The sequence below is a fragment of the Somniosus microcephalus genome, chromosome 17 (assembly GCF_052327205.1).
Source record: "Somniosus microcephalus isolate GS21.2 chromosome 17, FLI_Smic_1.0, whole genome shotgun sequence".
Classification (NCBI taxonomy): domain Eukaryota; kingdom Metazoa; phylum Chordata; class Chondrichthyes; order Squaliformes; family Somniosidae; genus Somniosus; species Somniosus microcephalus.
This window is the reverse complement of record NC_141003.1, coordinates 69,309,184-69,324,860: the sequence shown is the minus strand read 5'-3', so window position 1 is coordinate 69,324,860 and position 15,677 is coordinate 69,309,184. Positions and strand designations below refer to the sequence as shown.

At 47.7% G+C, this 15,677-nt stretch overlaps 1 protein-coding gene across 2 annotated transcripts in view; it reads left to right on the top strand.

The window, feature by feature from the left end:
- Window positions 1–15,677, top strand: part of LOC147105827 (peroxisomal succinyl-coenzyme A thioesterase-like) — a 99,689-nt gene that overhangs the window by 38,878 nt on the left and 45,134 nt on the right. The window contains exons 1-2 of one of the 2 annotated variants that reach the window (XM_086010598.1): window positions 6,547–6,608; window positions 8,378–8,474. In XM_086010598.1, the coding sequence (XP_085866724.1) occupies window positions 8,381–8,474 (94 nt within the window). In that variant the 5' untranslated portion in view covers window positions 6,547–6,608; window positions 8,378–8,380. Of the gene's footprint in view, window positions 1–6,546; window positions 6,609–8,377; window positions 8,475–15,677 lie in introns of those variants that run through there. The other variant, XM_086010599.1, reaches the window with a different exon arrangement.

Genomic DNA, 15,677 nt, shown 5'->3' with positions numbered 1-15,677 from the left:
TCCGCCTCCGGCCCCCTCCCCTCGGGCGGTAACTCCGCCTCCGGCCCCCTCCCCTCGGGCGGTAACTCCGCCTCCGGCCCCCTCCCCTCGGGCGGTAACTCCGCCTCCGGCCCCCTCCCCTCGGGCGGTAACTCCGCCTCCGGCCCCCTCCCCTCGGGCGGTAACTCCGCCTCCGGCCCCCTCCCCTCGGGCGGTAACTCCGCCTCCGGCCCCCTCCCCTCGGGCGGTAACTCCGCCTCCGGCCCCCTCCCCTCGGGCGGTAACTCCGCCTCCGGCCCCCTCCCCTCGGGCGGTAACTCCGCCTCCGGCCCCCTCCCCTCGGGCGGTAACTCCGCCTCCGGCCCCCTCCCCTCGGGCGGTAACTCCGCCTCCGGCCCCCTCCCCTCGGGCGGTAACTCCGCCTCCGGCCCCCTCCCCTCGGGCGGTAACTCCGCCTCCGGCCCCCTCCCCTCGGGCGGTAACTCCGCCCCCCTCCCCTCGGGCGGTAACTCCGCCTCCGGCCCCCTCCCCTCGGGCGGTAACTCCGCCTCCGGCCCCCTCCCCTCGGGCGGTAACTCCGCCTCCGGCCCCCTCCCCTCGGGCGGTAACTCCGCCTCCGGCCCCCTCCCCTCGGGCGGTAACTCCGCCTCCTGCCCCCTCCCCTCGGGCGGTAACTCCGCCTCCGGCCCCCTCCCCTCGGCCGGTAACTCCGCCTCCGGCCCCCTCCCCTCGGGCGGTAACTCCGCCTCCGGCCCGCTCACCTCGGGCGGTAACTCCGCCACCGGCCCGCTCCCCTCCCCATGGACGGTACCTCCGCCAACGGCCCCCTCCCCTCGGGCGGTAACTCCGCCTCCGGGCCTCTCCTCCCCCCCCCCCCGGGCGGTAACTCCGCCTCCGGCCCCCTCCCCTCGGGCGGTAACTCCGCCTCCGGCCCCCTCCCCTCGGGCGGTAACTCCGCCCTCCGGCCCGCTCCCCTCGGGCGGTAACTCCGCCCTCCGGCCCGCTCCCCTCGGGCGGTAACTCTGCCCTCCGGCCCGCTCCCCTCGGGCGGTAACTCCGCCCTCCGGCCCGCTCCCCTCGGGCGGTAACTCCGCCCTCCGGCCCCCTCCCCTCGGGCGGTAACTCCGCCCTCCGGCCTCCTCCCCTCGGGCGGTAACTCTGCCTCCGGCCCCCCCCCCCCCCCGGGCCTGTGACGGTTGCGGCTCGCGCTCTGGAATTTCCCCGCCCCGCGCAACCGTGAACAGCGCATGCGCCTTACGTTGCTACGGCGACCGCTTCTTGGCTGCGGAGGAGGGGGCAAAGGCAATCCGGCACCTCGTATCCAGGATCAATGACTTTAAGGCATTGAGTTTTTTGGGGGTTTGTTTTCTTAATCTTGAATCCTATCTTCTGTAAAACTGGCTGACTGGTTTTCTTGAAGTTAGCGGTGGCGCCAATGTGTGCTGTGTGACATGGCCGCTCGGTGAGGTGTGACCGGGCCTGTCTGCCCTGCAGCTCCGATTAGTGCTTCCGCTGTGTCCTTAGCCGAGCCTTCCCTCGTATTGCAAATGCGGTCGAAGGGGCCGATTCCCGTTGCATTTAAGTGAAGTAAAAACTGCAGGTGCCGGGAATGAATAACTTGCATTTTATATAGCACTTTCCACGACCTCAGGAAGTCCCAAAGGGCTTTGCAGCCAACTTTTTGAAGTGTAGTCACTCTTGCAGGGAAATCATCAGTCAGTTTGGGCACAGCAAGGTCCCCAAAACAGCAGATAATAAAGTGTTCAACAATTTCTGATCATAACCACTTTTTTTCGGACAGCAGGCGCTGGTAATGATTCAGCCATTTCCTCTCGACCCATCTTATGTTTCTTTATTTGTCCCATTACCATCCCCTTTTGCCTCACACCATCACTCTGCTTGTCATTGAAATCACTCCTGCCTTGCACCCAATCCCAGACCTTCCCTTTTGTTTTTCTTCGTCTCCCCTCCTGCTCCCGCTTTTCTTGCATCTGTACTTGCTTAAGTTACATCTGTAACATTTTCCTGTTCTGACGAAAGGTCACAGACCTGAAACGTTGGCCCAGAAATTCGGGTCGGGGGCTTCCCGCGGGTGTAAGCCCCCGACCTGCACTTACCTTGCGCGCCGGCCGTTGAGCTGTGGGCTCCTGTGGAATTCCGCTCCGGGGCCTGGCCCAGCTGCCGGCGCGCAGTGCTTGCGTATCCCAGGGGCGCAATTAGTGCGATGCGTCCCCTGGGATCACGTGGGCCATGGGGAGCCAATCGGAGGAGGGAAAAGCCCATTCATAAGTCTGACAGGAAGACCTGTCAAAACTTATAAATACTACGGGCCCCGAAATAGCAGTAAACCTTCAAATACATTTTTTAAAAATCACACTTTTTAAATAAACTATAAATTACATTAAATAACTATTTTAAATTTTTGAAAAAAATAATTTTATATTCTAATGGTGCTAAAAATAAACTTACCTTGCTTTAAAGTATTTTAAAATAATAAACCTGTGGAAAAAATGTTTTAATTTTAATTAATTGACCACTTTACCTTGTAAAAAGCAGGCCTTACGCCTGCTTTTTACATTTCTAAATCCTGCAGGCTTACGATCCCAGGAAAACCTGCAAAAAAAACCTGTTTGATGCGCACGCGCAGCCTCTCCTGCGCACGCGTTCGACCTCTGACCCCCTTCGTTCAGAGGAACGGAAGTGCCGGTTTCCCGTGCATGCAGAAAACTGGCACTTCCATTCGGCCTTCGGGTGAGTACCCCGTGCGTACTCACCCGTGGAGACCCGAATTTCTGGGCCGTTAACTCTGATTCTGTCTCCACAGATACTGCCTGACCTGCTGAGTATTTCCAGCATTTTCTGTTTATATTTCAGATTTCCAGCATATGCAGTATTATGACTTTTGTATCTGTTTCAGTGATGTTGGTTGAGGGATAAGTATTGGCCAGGACACCAGGGAGAACACTCCTACTTTTCGAATAGTGTTGTGGGATATTTTACGCCCAGCTGAGAGAGCAGTTTTAGCACCTTGTCTGAAAGATGGCACCTCCGACAGTGCAGCACTCCCTCTACTTATTTTCGTATCTGCTCGCTGTTCCCTTGGGGAACAGTGTGAAGTAGTGGAAGAATTTGCAGGCTGATTAACAGTATGACAGGCCCCTGATGTTAAAACTCCTTCCATGGTCATAACCATCTTTATACCAGCTGGTAGGGTGGTTAGTCCTATACGGCGGGTGGGTTTTATGGACTCCCACAACTCATATGAGGGGAGGGTGCGCCACCCAAACGTGAGTATCCCGCTGGATGTCAACTCAGAATTCGAAGCCGGAGCTCCAGTCTCCACTCGCTGGGACTGTCTGGAGTGAAGTTTGAACCCTGTACTTTCTGGTCCAGAGGTGGGAATGGTACCACTGCGCCAAAGGCTCACTTAACTCCCTCTACTGCACTGGAGTGTCAGCTGACATTATGAGCTTAAGTCTCTGGAGTGAAATTTGAACCCACAACCTTCTGACTCAGAGGAGAGAGAGTGCTATCACTGAACCAAGGCTTACACCTTGAAACAAATCTGAAATAAAAACAGAAAATGCTTGAAATGTTCTGTAGGCCAGTGAGCATCTGTGGAGAAAACATTAGAACATAAGAAATAGGAGCAGGACTAGGTCATTTAACTCTTCGAGCTAGCTCTGCTATTCAATAAGGTCATGACTGATCTTCTACCTCATCTCCACTTTCCTGCACTATCCCCATATCCCCTGATTCCCTTAATATTCAAAAATCTATCAACCTCTGTCTTGAATATACTCAATGACTGAGCCTCCACAGCCCTCTAGGGTAGAGAATTCCAAAGATTCACCACCCTCTGAGTGAAGAAATTTCTCCTCATCTCAATCCTAAATGGTCGACCCCTTATTCTGAGACTGTGACCCCTGGTTCTAGACTTCCCAGCCAGGGGAAACATTCTCCCTGCGTCTACCCTGTCAAGCCCTGTAAGAATTTTGTATGTTTCAACGTGATCACCTCTCATTCTTCTAAACTCTAGAGAATACAGGCCTAGTCTACTCAATCTCTCCTCATAGGACAATCCCCCCATCCCAGGAACCAGTCTGGTGAACCTTTGTTGCCCTGCCTCTGTGGCAACTTTTTCCTTAGGTAAGGAGACCACAACTTTACAAACACTCCAGGTGTGGTCGCACCAGGGCCCTATATAATTGCAGTAAGACGTCTTTACTCTTGTACTCAAATCCTCTTGTACTAAAGGCCAACATACCTTTCCTAATTGCTTGCTGTACCTGCATGTTAACTTTCAGTGATTCGTGTACAAGGACACCCAGGTCCCTCTGAACACCAACATTTCCCAATCTCTCACCATTTAAAAAATACTCTGCATTTCTATTTTCCTACCAAAGTGGATAACTTCACATTTCTCCACATTATATTCCATTTGCCATGTTCTTGCCCACTCACTTAGCCTGTCTATATCCCCTTGAAGCCTCCTCACAACTTACATTCCCACCCAGCTTTGAATCATCAGCAAACTTGGATATGTTGCATTTGGTCCCTTCATCCAAATCATTGATATAGATTGTGAATAGCTGAGGCCCAAGCCCTGATCCCCATTAGTTACAGCCTGCCAACCCGAAAATGACCCGTTTATTCCTACTCTCTGTTTTCTGTCCAATCCTCAATCCATGCTAGTATATTACCCCCAATCCCATGAGCCCTAATTTTGTTTAATAACCTCTTGTGTGGCACCTTATCAAATGCCTTCTGAAAATCCAAATACACCACATCCACTGGTTCCCCCTTATCTGTTTTTGAGGTTGTAACTAGCAGAATAGATTTGTCAAACATGATTTCCCTTTCATAAACCTGCGTTGACTCTGCCCAATCCTATTATTTTTAAGTGAGAGGACAGGTTAATGTTTTGGATGTGAACCTTCATCAGAACTGAAAGATAGAAACTGAAACATTGGGGTGTGGTGGGAGGAAAACAACAAACCCAGAGAGGAATCATGAGTGAATTGATGGAACCGATTATCTCAGTCAAGTAATGGATAGAAGTGTAAAGATGTTAAAGGAACAAAGGATATCTAAATAGCTATGGATGTAAATAGCTATGGGAGTGAGAAGATGGGAGAGATGGAAAACCTGGGGATTGGGTATATAATTAACACAGGGTTGAAAGTGAGGATATAGTTATAAAGACTAAAGTTACCAAAGGCAGTGCTCAGAGCAGAGGGTTACAGGGTGCCTAGAAGCAAGATGAGTATCATTCCTACATTACAACAGTGACTACACTACAAAACGACTTCATTGGCTGTATAGTGCTTTCGGTTGTCCTGAGGTCGTGAAAGGTGCTATATGATGGGAGTTTGTTCTTTACTTTCTTTCCTGAAACTTGCATTGAGCTTTGTTTGAACAGTGAACAAGGCCAATACCAAAGAGGTCAGATAGCTCAGGGTTGCACTTGCGGTCAGAACATATTTGTTTTACAAAGTAGTCACATGATCTGCATTTGTAGAGGAGGACTGCACTGTGAACAGCAAATACAGTATAGTAGATTAGAGGAAGAACACATAAATCGCTGCAGCAAATGGAAAGTGGGGTTCTGGACAGTGGTGTGGGAGGAAGGATTGTGATGCATTTCCTGCATATGAACGAGAAGATGTCAGAGGTAAGGCACCTGTAAGTACGGGTGGTGGAAAAGTGAACCAGGGTATAAGGAACGGTCCCTCTGGAAAGCGGAGGGGGATGTGTTTGGGATCATGTTGTAGGTGGTGGAAATGGCAAAAGTTGACCTGGTGGACTTTGTCATGATTGTAAGGAGTCGGGGCAGATGCAAATAGGTGGCATTATAGATGAAAGAAAGAAAGACTTGCATTTATATAGTGCTGTCTCAAAGCGCTTTATAGCCAATTAAGTACTTTTTGAAGTGGAGTCACTGTTGTAATGTGGGAAACGCGGCAGCCAATTTGTGCACAGCAAGGTCCCACAAACAGCAATGTGATAATGACCAGATAATCTGTTTTTGTTATGTTGGTTGAGGGATAAATATTGGCCAGAAAACCGGGGATAACTCCCCTGCGCTTCTTCGAAATAGTGCCATGGGATCTTTTACGTCCACCTGAGAGAGCAGACGAGGCCTCGGTTTAACGTCTCATTCGAAAGATGACACCTCCGACAGTGCAGCACTCCCTCAGCATTGCACTGGTGTGTCAGCCTAGCTTTATGTGCTCAAGTCCCTGGAGTGGGACTTGAACCCACAACCTTCTGACTCAAAGGCAAGTGTGCTACCAACTGAGCCACTGCTGACACAAAAACATAAACTTACAAAGGGATATCGACAGATTAAGTGAATGGGCAAAACTATGGCAAATGGATTTCAATGTAGGCAAATGTGAACAGGTACAGAAAATAATCAAAACGGCTAATGGAATGCTGACCTTTATGTAGCCAAGTGGGAAAATGCAGTGAATATTTAAGTCCACTAGATGGCGCGGTTCATTTTCCCCTTTAGAATTTGAGAAAAGGGTTATGGGTAAGGCTATGTGATGCCAAAGGAACCTCCCCTTTCTTCACAGCCTCCATTTTCTAGATCCAGCGTGGGGGGTGTGCTCAGGAGAGTTGGGGTGAATATGACTTTTTAAATGAACTTAGTCTGCGTAAAGTACAACTAAAACAGCATTTAGTGCAGCCAGACATAGTTTTAAAGTGATATTGTTTCCCAAATCACTCGATATCACGGGGATGCTTGTAGATTGTCCCACCATGTGCTGGTGTTAACCTTTGTTAAAATTGTTGTTGAGCCCTTGGGGCTACGTTTCGAACGAGTTTAATACTTTCTGTTTGCTTGTAAGAGGTGACAAGTGATAACGGGACATACGAATGTATGGTATGATATGTTTTGTTTTGTATAATGATTGTTAGTTAATTAACTGCCTTCACCTGTGGTTTGCCTCATGTTCTGTTTTGCAGCAAGCCACTGCCGTATTTTGTCGACTGTATTTTATGTATTTACAATTTCATCCTAAACCTAGACCCAAGTTATTAATACAGAATAAAAAACCCCAAAAACGAAAGTTCGTGTCCTGTGCTGCTCCATTTCGCCAGGCTACATTTATATTTAGAGGACTAGAATACAAGGGGGTAGAAGTTATGCTGCAGCTATACAAAACCCTGGTTAGACCACACCTGGAGCACTGTGAGCAGTGCTGGGCACCACACCTTAGGAAGGATATATTGGCCTTGGAGGGAGTACAGCGTAGGTTTACCAGAATGATACCCGGGCTTCAAGGGTTAAGTTGCGAGGAGAGATTAAACAAATTAGGATTGTATTCCCATGAATTTAGAAGGTGATCTGATCGAAGTTTTCAAGATATTAAGGGGAACGGATAGGGTAGATAGAGAGAAACTATTTCCGCTGGTTGGGGAGTCTAGGACTAGGGGGCATAGTCTAAAAATTAGAGCCAGACCTTTCAGGAGTGAAATTAGGAAACACTTCTACACACAAAGGGTGGTAGAAGTTTGGAACTCTCTTCTGCAAACGGCAATTGATGCTAGATCAATTATTAATTTTAAATCGGCTATTGATAGATTTTTGTTAACCAAAGGTATTAAGGGATATGGGCCTAGGTGGGTATATGGAGTTAGGTCGCAGATCAGCCATGATCTCATTGAATGGCGGAACAGGCTCGAGGGGCTCAATGGCCTACTCCTGTTCCTAGGTTCCATGAGAAATGGGACAGACCCAATCCAGGGCTCCATTGATCACAATAGAGGGAAATCCTCAGCTGAAGAAAAAGGACCATCACAACGCCACCTACGTGCACAATACCAATAGAAATGTTGCCGTCACTCACTTTTTTAATATGTAATAGATGTCTGCATTAATGCTGGTAAAATCTCTCGTACTCTAGAAAGGTTGCATCACGTAATAAAGTTCAGAAAGGAGGTGAAAAGTTGTAAATGCTAGACTTGGTCATCAAGCCAGGAGACCAATCCTGGATCAATGCAGAGTGTATAAGGGTGTACTAGGAGCAGCACCAGGCAGAACTTAGAATGAGACACAAAGATTTCTCTTCCCATCAAAAATCAGGCACCCATTGAAACCATGCCACTAGAAAAAAAAAAACTTTTTAGTTGCTGTTGTCATCTTTTTCTGCTTTGGCAGTTCTGTTAAAATGTGACCAATAAACTTGTTATGGGTTACACATTCAGGGCTATTCATTTATGTACTAGAATTGTGTAATATTGTTGTGCAGATCTGCCAAAGACGAGCGATGCTTGTAGAAAGTCAACATATAAAGCCAGAGCAATTGCAATTTTAACTGTTGGTGGATATTATTTTAATCTCATTTGGGATATTTTCACAGCTGCGTTTCTTGTCTTCATTGGCTAGGTTATGAAATACTTTTGGATACTAAGATTCATCAGAGGCAGCTCTTCTAATACTATCTGCAACATGATGCCCTCCATTGGAAGACAGCTCTGTTCAGGTACCGCATTATACTGTATGGTCTTACTATTGTAAACTTTTCAATTAAGTGAAAAATGATGGATGGCATCTTTAATTGGTTTCTGAATCTGTAGTGTATTCGTCAATTATTTTGTATAATGTATGGTTTACTATTGTCTGCAAAAGGCAACACCGACAGAATACTGCTCTGGTTAAAATAAATTTTAAAATCCCAATTTGCTGGAATTGCAGTATTGGGGTTCTGTTATTACCAATAAGTTAATGAACTGCTTAATAACCTCTCAACATAATAAATAGATCAAATTAATGAACCTGTGACATAAAGTATTATAGTTACTACATCTATAAAAAGCAGGAATGAGAAAAGGCCGTGTTATTCCCTCCACAACTTCCACAGACCATGTATATTCCGCTCTGTTGTTTAATATAATCACTTATACGGTATACTGAGGAGTTCTGCATAAATACTCCCTGTTTCCCAAAGGCAGTCTATCAAACCTTCAAGATGTTAATTCCGCCTCACATTTCCATTAATGCCTTCCTCAGGCAATATCACTCCCCTCCTTATATTTTTTTTAATTAGTTTATGGGATGTGGGCATCACTGGCAAAGCCAGCATTTATTGCCCATCCCTAATTGCCCTCGAGAAGGTGGTGGTGAGCCGCCGCCTTAAACCGCTGCAGTCCGTGTGGTGAAGGTGCTCCCACAGTGCTGTTAGGGAGGGAGTTCCAGGATTTTGACTCAGCGACGATGAAGGATCGGCGATATACTTCTAAATCAGGATGGTGTGTGACTTGGAGGGGAGCTTGGAGGTGGTGGTGTTCCCATGTGCCTGCTGCCCTTGTCCTTCTAGGTGGAAGAGGTCACGGGTTTGGGAGGTCCTGCCGGAGAAGCCTTGGCGAGTTGCTGCAGTGCATCTTGTAGATGGTACACACTGCAGCCACAGTACGCTGGTGGTGGAGGGAGTGAATGTTTAAGGTGGTGGATGGGGTGCCAATCAAGTGGGCTGCTTTGTCCTGGATGGTGTCGAGCTTCTTGTGTTGTTGGAGCTGCACTCATCCAGGCAAGTGGAGAGTATTCCATCACACTCCTGACTTGTGCCTTGTAGATGGTGGAAAGGCTTTGGGGAGTCAGGAGGTGAGACGCTTGCCGCAGAATACCTAGCCTCTGACCTGCTCTTGTTGCGACATTATTTATGTGGCTGGTCCAGTTAAGTTTCTGGTCAATGGTGACCACCAGGATGTTGATGGTGGGGGATTCAGTGATGGTAATACCGTTGAATGTCAAGGGGAAGTGGTTAGACTCTCGCATGTTGGAGATAGTCATCACCTGGCACTTCTGTGGTGCGAATGCCACTTATTAGCCCAAGCCTGAACGTCGTCCAGGTCTTGTTGCATGTGGGCATGGACTGATTCATTATCTGAGGAGTTGTGAATGGCGCTGAACACTGTGCAGTCATCAGCGAACATCCCCACTTCTGACCTTATGTTGGAGAGAATGTCATTGATGAAGCAGCTGAAGATGGTTGGGCCTAGGACACTGCCCTGAGGAACTCCTGCAGCGATGTCCTGGGTCTATGATGATTGACCTTCAACCACCACAACCATCTTCCTTTGTGCTAGGTATGACTCCAGCCAGTGGAGCATTTTCCCCCCGATTCCCATTGACTTCAGCTTTACGAGGGCTCCTTGATGCCACACTCGGTCAAATGTTGCCTTGATGTCAAGGGCAGTCTCACCTCGCCTCTGGAATTCAGCTCCTTTGTCCATGTTTGGACCAAGGCTGTAATGAGGTCAGAAGCCGAGTGGTCTTGGCGGAACCCAGACTGGGCATCCATGAGCAGGTTATTGGTGAGTAAGTGCTGCTTGATAGCAATTTCGATAACACCTTTCATCACTTTGCTGATGATTGAGAGTAGACTGATGGGGCAGTAATTGGCTGGGTTGGATTTGTCCTGCTTTTTGTGGACAGGACATACCTGGGCAGTTTTCCACATTGTCAGATAGATGGCAGTGTTGTAACTGTACTGGAACAGCTTGGCTAGAGGCACGGCTAGTTCTGCAGCACGATAGTGGGGATGTTGTTGGGGCCCATCACCTTTGCTGTATCCAGTGTGCTCAGCCGTTTTTTGATATCAGGTGGTGTGAATTGAATTGGCTGAAGACTGGCTTCTGTGATGGTGGGGACCTCAGGAGGAGGCCGATATGGGTCATCCACTCGGCACTTCTGGCTGAAGATGGTTGCAAACGCTTCAGCCTTGTCTTTTGCATTCACGTGCTGGGCTCCACCATCATTGAGGATGGAGATATTCATGGAGCCTCCTCCTCCCGTTAGTTGTTTAATGGTCCACTACCATTCATGACTGGATGTGGCAGGACTGCAGAGTTTTGATCTGATCCATTGATTGTGGGATCGCTTAGCCCTGTCTATAGCATGCTGCTTCCACTTTTTAGCATGCATGTAGTCCTGTGTTGCAGCTTCCCCAGGTTGGCACCTCATTTTTAGGTACGCCTGGTGCTGCTCCTAGCATGCTCTTCTACACTCCATATTGAACCAGGGTTGGTCCCCTGGCTTGATGGTAATGGTAGAGTGAGGGATATGCCGGGCAATTACAGATTGTGGTGGAATACAATTTTGCTGCTGCTGATGGCCCACAGCGCCTCATGATTGCCCAGTTTTGAGCTGCTAGATCTGTTCTGAATCTATCACTGTTGTGTATGTAACCGTTTACCTTTAAGGGAACTATAGAATGTAACCGTTTGCCTTTAAGAGCACTACTTTAGGGTGGCACTATCTATTGGCTCATGTATACTGTAATACCGATAGTGACCACACCAGTATATAAGGGTTGTGATACGTTAACTAGGGCAGAATCGCCCGAGCCTCTGAATAGTAAAGACGTGTTTTATTTTGTTAACAGTGGAGTCTGTGATTATTTATAATACAACCCACAGACTTAACATTGGCGACGAGTCAGGATTCGAACCCTGCGGCAGTTGTTCCACGGCGGCTTCGTCCGAAGACAGGACGTTGAAGAGAGGTTTCAATCCTCACCAGTCTGGAACCGACAGGCTGGAAGCGACAGGCATTAGGACCCTGAAGCCTCCATAACCTCGTGGGTAAGCCGCAGCGTTGGCTGCAAAGACAGTGCCACCGATCGGGAGATAAGGGCGATCGCAATCCCTGATAAGAGCCGCGGTGAAACGCGCGAGCGGGTAAGCCAGAGCCCGGGAGGGAGCGAGCAAGATCCGCGCGAGCGGGTGAGCCAGAGGCCGGGGGCCGCTTTCAAGTGCGAGGCGCAGCCGGGCCATCGATCGCATCCGCTGATAAGGGCCGCACTCGGGCTGAAAGACAGCGTCGGGGGACGGGCGAAGACCGTCAAGCGCGGGAAAACCGCCATTGAAGTGGGCGGGGAGAGCGAGAAGCGCGGGAAAGCCGCCATTTTTCGCGGGAAAACCGCAGGGGAAGAAGGCAGAAGCGGGAAACCGCCATCTTAGAAAATTAATTAGAATTTTCAGAAACAAGAAATAAGTAAAGCAATACTTGTGGTGTTCTCAAGAAGAGAAGAAAATTAATAATAAGTAAAGAAATACTTGTGCTGTTCTCGGAAAGAGAAGAAGATGCCTAAGCGAGGAAATATTAATGATTTTAATGCTGAAATAGAAGACAGGGCCACGTATGGGGAACGCATAGGAATATATTGCGTAGCCATATACGACAAGGCAATAACTTTGTTAAATTCGATGGGAGCAAAAACATACGGGCTTTTGAAACATCTAATAGCACCAGTTAAACCAGTGGACCAGACCTTCGAAGAGATCGTAGCAGTGCTGAAGGATCACTTGAACCCCACACCGTTGATACTGGCTGAACGATTTAAATTTTACGCCAGAACCCAGAGGCAAGATGAAAGCAATGTGGAATACTTAGTCGAACTGCGTAAGCTAGCGAAATACTGCCAGCTTGGAGGGAATTTGACAGAGGCGCTGCGGGACAAGTTCGTATGCGGCTTGGCCAAAGAAGGAACGCAGAAGCGACTCCTGGAGGAAAACGACCTCACACTGGACAGGGCTGTCCTCATAGCTTCATCGCACGAAGCCGCAGTGAAAGGAACGGCGGAAATGCAGCTAAAGGCGGCGGCACTCGGGGTGGACCAAATGACTGCAAGCATTTCCAAATGCTACCGTTGTGGAAAGACAACGCACGACCAGAATCAGTGCTGGTTTAAGAATCAAGAGTGCAGGAAATGTGGCAAACTGGGTCACATCGCGAAGGTATGCAGGTCCAGAAAGAAGACCAACAAACAAAGGAAGCCACCACCACAAGAAAAGTACAACAAGGTGCATCAGGTGGCTGAAAAGAGTTCAGACGAACAAAATTCAGACTCAGACCCAAACAGCCAGGAGTTGGATAGTCTGAGAATCCACAATGTGGGTAAAGTAACTGATCTACAGACGATCTGGGTCACACTAAAAATAGCTGGAGTCCAAGTACGAATGGAGCTGGACACGGGATCAGCTGTATCAGTCATCAACCAAAAGGACTACCACCGACTATTCTCTCACATACCCTTAAGAAATACCAAGTTCGTATTACAGACATACACGGGGCATCGCGTATACCCCATGGGGAAAATAAGAGTCAAGGTGAGAGATAGGGGTAAAGTACACCCAAGAATGAATTTGTACGTACTACCTGAGGGAGGACCACCACTTCTAGGACGGGAGTGGATCAAGAAAATAGACATGGAATGGCACTACCGACAAGCAATGACGAGTGAGGACTCGGTGCAGACAAGCAGCTCAGACTCTGAGCCGGAAGACGATAAGTCCAGCTTATGTATGAAAAACAAGGTTAACATTAACTCACAGACTAAGGTTGGAAAATCGATGGCGTGCATAAAGACAGAGAATTCTGAGTCTGTTCAAGCTACAGACATATGCATTACGGAGGAACACCGGGCTCGAACTCAACGCTATTTCAAAGTACAACAACAATTAGAACAATTAAGTTACCGCCTCGTACAAGAGATGAAAACAATGAAAAAGTTCTATGACACCGAATGGGAGAGTCTGGAAAGACAACAGAACCTACTGGCTCAAGCAGAGAGCGACCATAGAGCCATCGTGACCAATTACCGATCACATCTCCCTGATGATGTTCAGGGGTTAGAATATTTGCATGATCTAGAGATACAGCAGAAGGGCAAATCACGCTGCACTGAGGATTTTGTTCTGCAATTAGAGACGGAGCTAGTGCAGGCAAAGTTAAGAGAAGTTGAATCACAGGGTGCTCTTAAGGAGATGCAGAAACAAATCTTGGACATGGAAAAGAGAAACGCTTCTTTACCTGATGAGAATAATGTGGCCATGTTGCAAGAGGAGCTTATAGGGGCGAAACTGAAAGAAGCTAAGCAAAGGATGTTGGAACTTGAAACGCAGAACCAAATCAGCGGTAATCAGCTATGTCAAGCAGAGAAGGAGTGCAAGGGTCTACATGAGAAGGTGCAATATCTCTCAGCCCAAAATAAGGGACTACTCACTCAGTTAAATGAAAGTAAACGGGAAATGGCTGAGATGGACTGCAAGAATAAAGAAGAGTTGATGGCAGTGAGACTTCGAGAGGCAGATAGCATAGCAGCCTTGGCTGAACTCCAACAGGAAATTGCGAAAGAAACAAATGAAGAGGAATCTTCAGGAAGCCAGGATTTTATTCCAGTTCTTCTCTACGACTCCTTACAAGCAGAGTGCGAGAAGTTGAAAAAACAGTATGAACAGGCCCAGACTACAATTCTGGAGGGGGTTAACTCAGCAACCTCCGAAAAGCTAGTTTCGTTGGAAGTATATGAGCAACTAAAGGTTGAACATGAGCAAGAAGTCCAAAGGCTGCAGGAAATTCTTGAGGAGCTCAGGGCCAAGACAGACTCATCGGTAGAAGTTCCATACATAGATGAGGATGTAGAGGTGAAAGACATGGCAGAACTCATAAAAATATGGAAGGAAGCCCAAGACAAATATGAGGCGGCAATTACCGAGGTTGACCGACTTGAAGAACAGTTTCAACTGGGAATGGGCCCTGAACATGAGCTAGAGAGCATCGAGGCGCAACTTCTCCAAGCACTGGAAGCCAAAGTACAAGAGGAAGAGAAGATGAAAGCATTGGAGAAAATGATGGATGAAATGGAGGAGTACGCTGAATTACGTCCAGGGGAACAGGAGAATGGGGAAACAGCTACTTCAGTAGAAGGATTAAATAGCCTGATAACGAAATCCCTGAAGGAAGGGAAAGGATTGAACGCACAAATGAGGCCAGGAGGGAAGGAAGGGCAGACATCCGAGGAAGAGCAGGATGAATATGATTGCTTGAAGAAGGGTTTTGACCTGTTGAGTGACACCGAATGTTATGAGGATGTGGTCTGCCCAAATTGTGATGGGAACTCCCAAAGTGCTGAAATCCTGAGGAAGCACTTAAGGTCTAAGGAACATAGAGAGTTGGTGGCGCTACAGATGGCAGCCGGGAAAAGAGCTCGGAGAGTTTCAAAAAGGCAGAAAAGAAAAAGAAGAAGCAGAAAATAATAACTGTTTAAAATATTATTACTTCTACTACCTCAGTCCGAACACTACGAAAGGTGCTAAATTTGTAAAAAAAATCCAGGGACATTATCAAGACAGCCAGTGGGTTGTATAAGTCCGCACTGCTGGTTCAACAGGACGAAAGTACAAGCTGTTAAAAAAAAAAAAAAAAAGGCTATGGAGGATGCTGTCTGGAACGAATTAATACCAGAGACTGAATTTATGAACTGTTCCCACAGAGACTGAACCTGTAAACTGATTCCACTGAGAGTATGTTTGTAAACTGTTATATGACGTTGACTCCATTGAGAGTATATCTGTAAATTGTTATATGGCGTTGACTCCATCGAGAGTATATCTGCAAACTGTTTATATAAAGTTGAAGATTGTATGTTTAACGGGATTCTGTAAGTAATAAGCTAGGAAGGGAGGAGTGTTGTGTATGTAACCGTTTACCTTTAAGGGAACTATAGAATGTAACCGTTCGCCTTTAAGAGCACTACTTTAGGGTGGCACTATCTATTGGCTCATGTATACTGTAATACCGATAGTGACCACACCAGTATATAAGGGTTGTGATACGTTAACTAGGGCAGAATCGCCCGAGCCTCTGAATAGTAAAGACGTGTTTTATTTTGTTAACAGTGGAG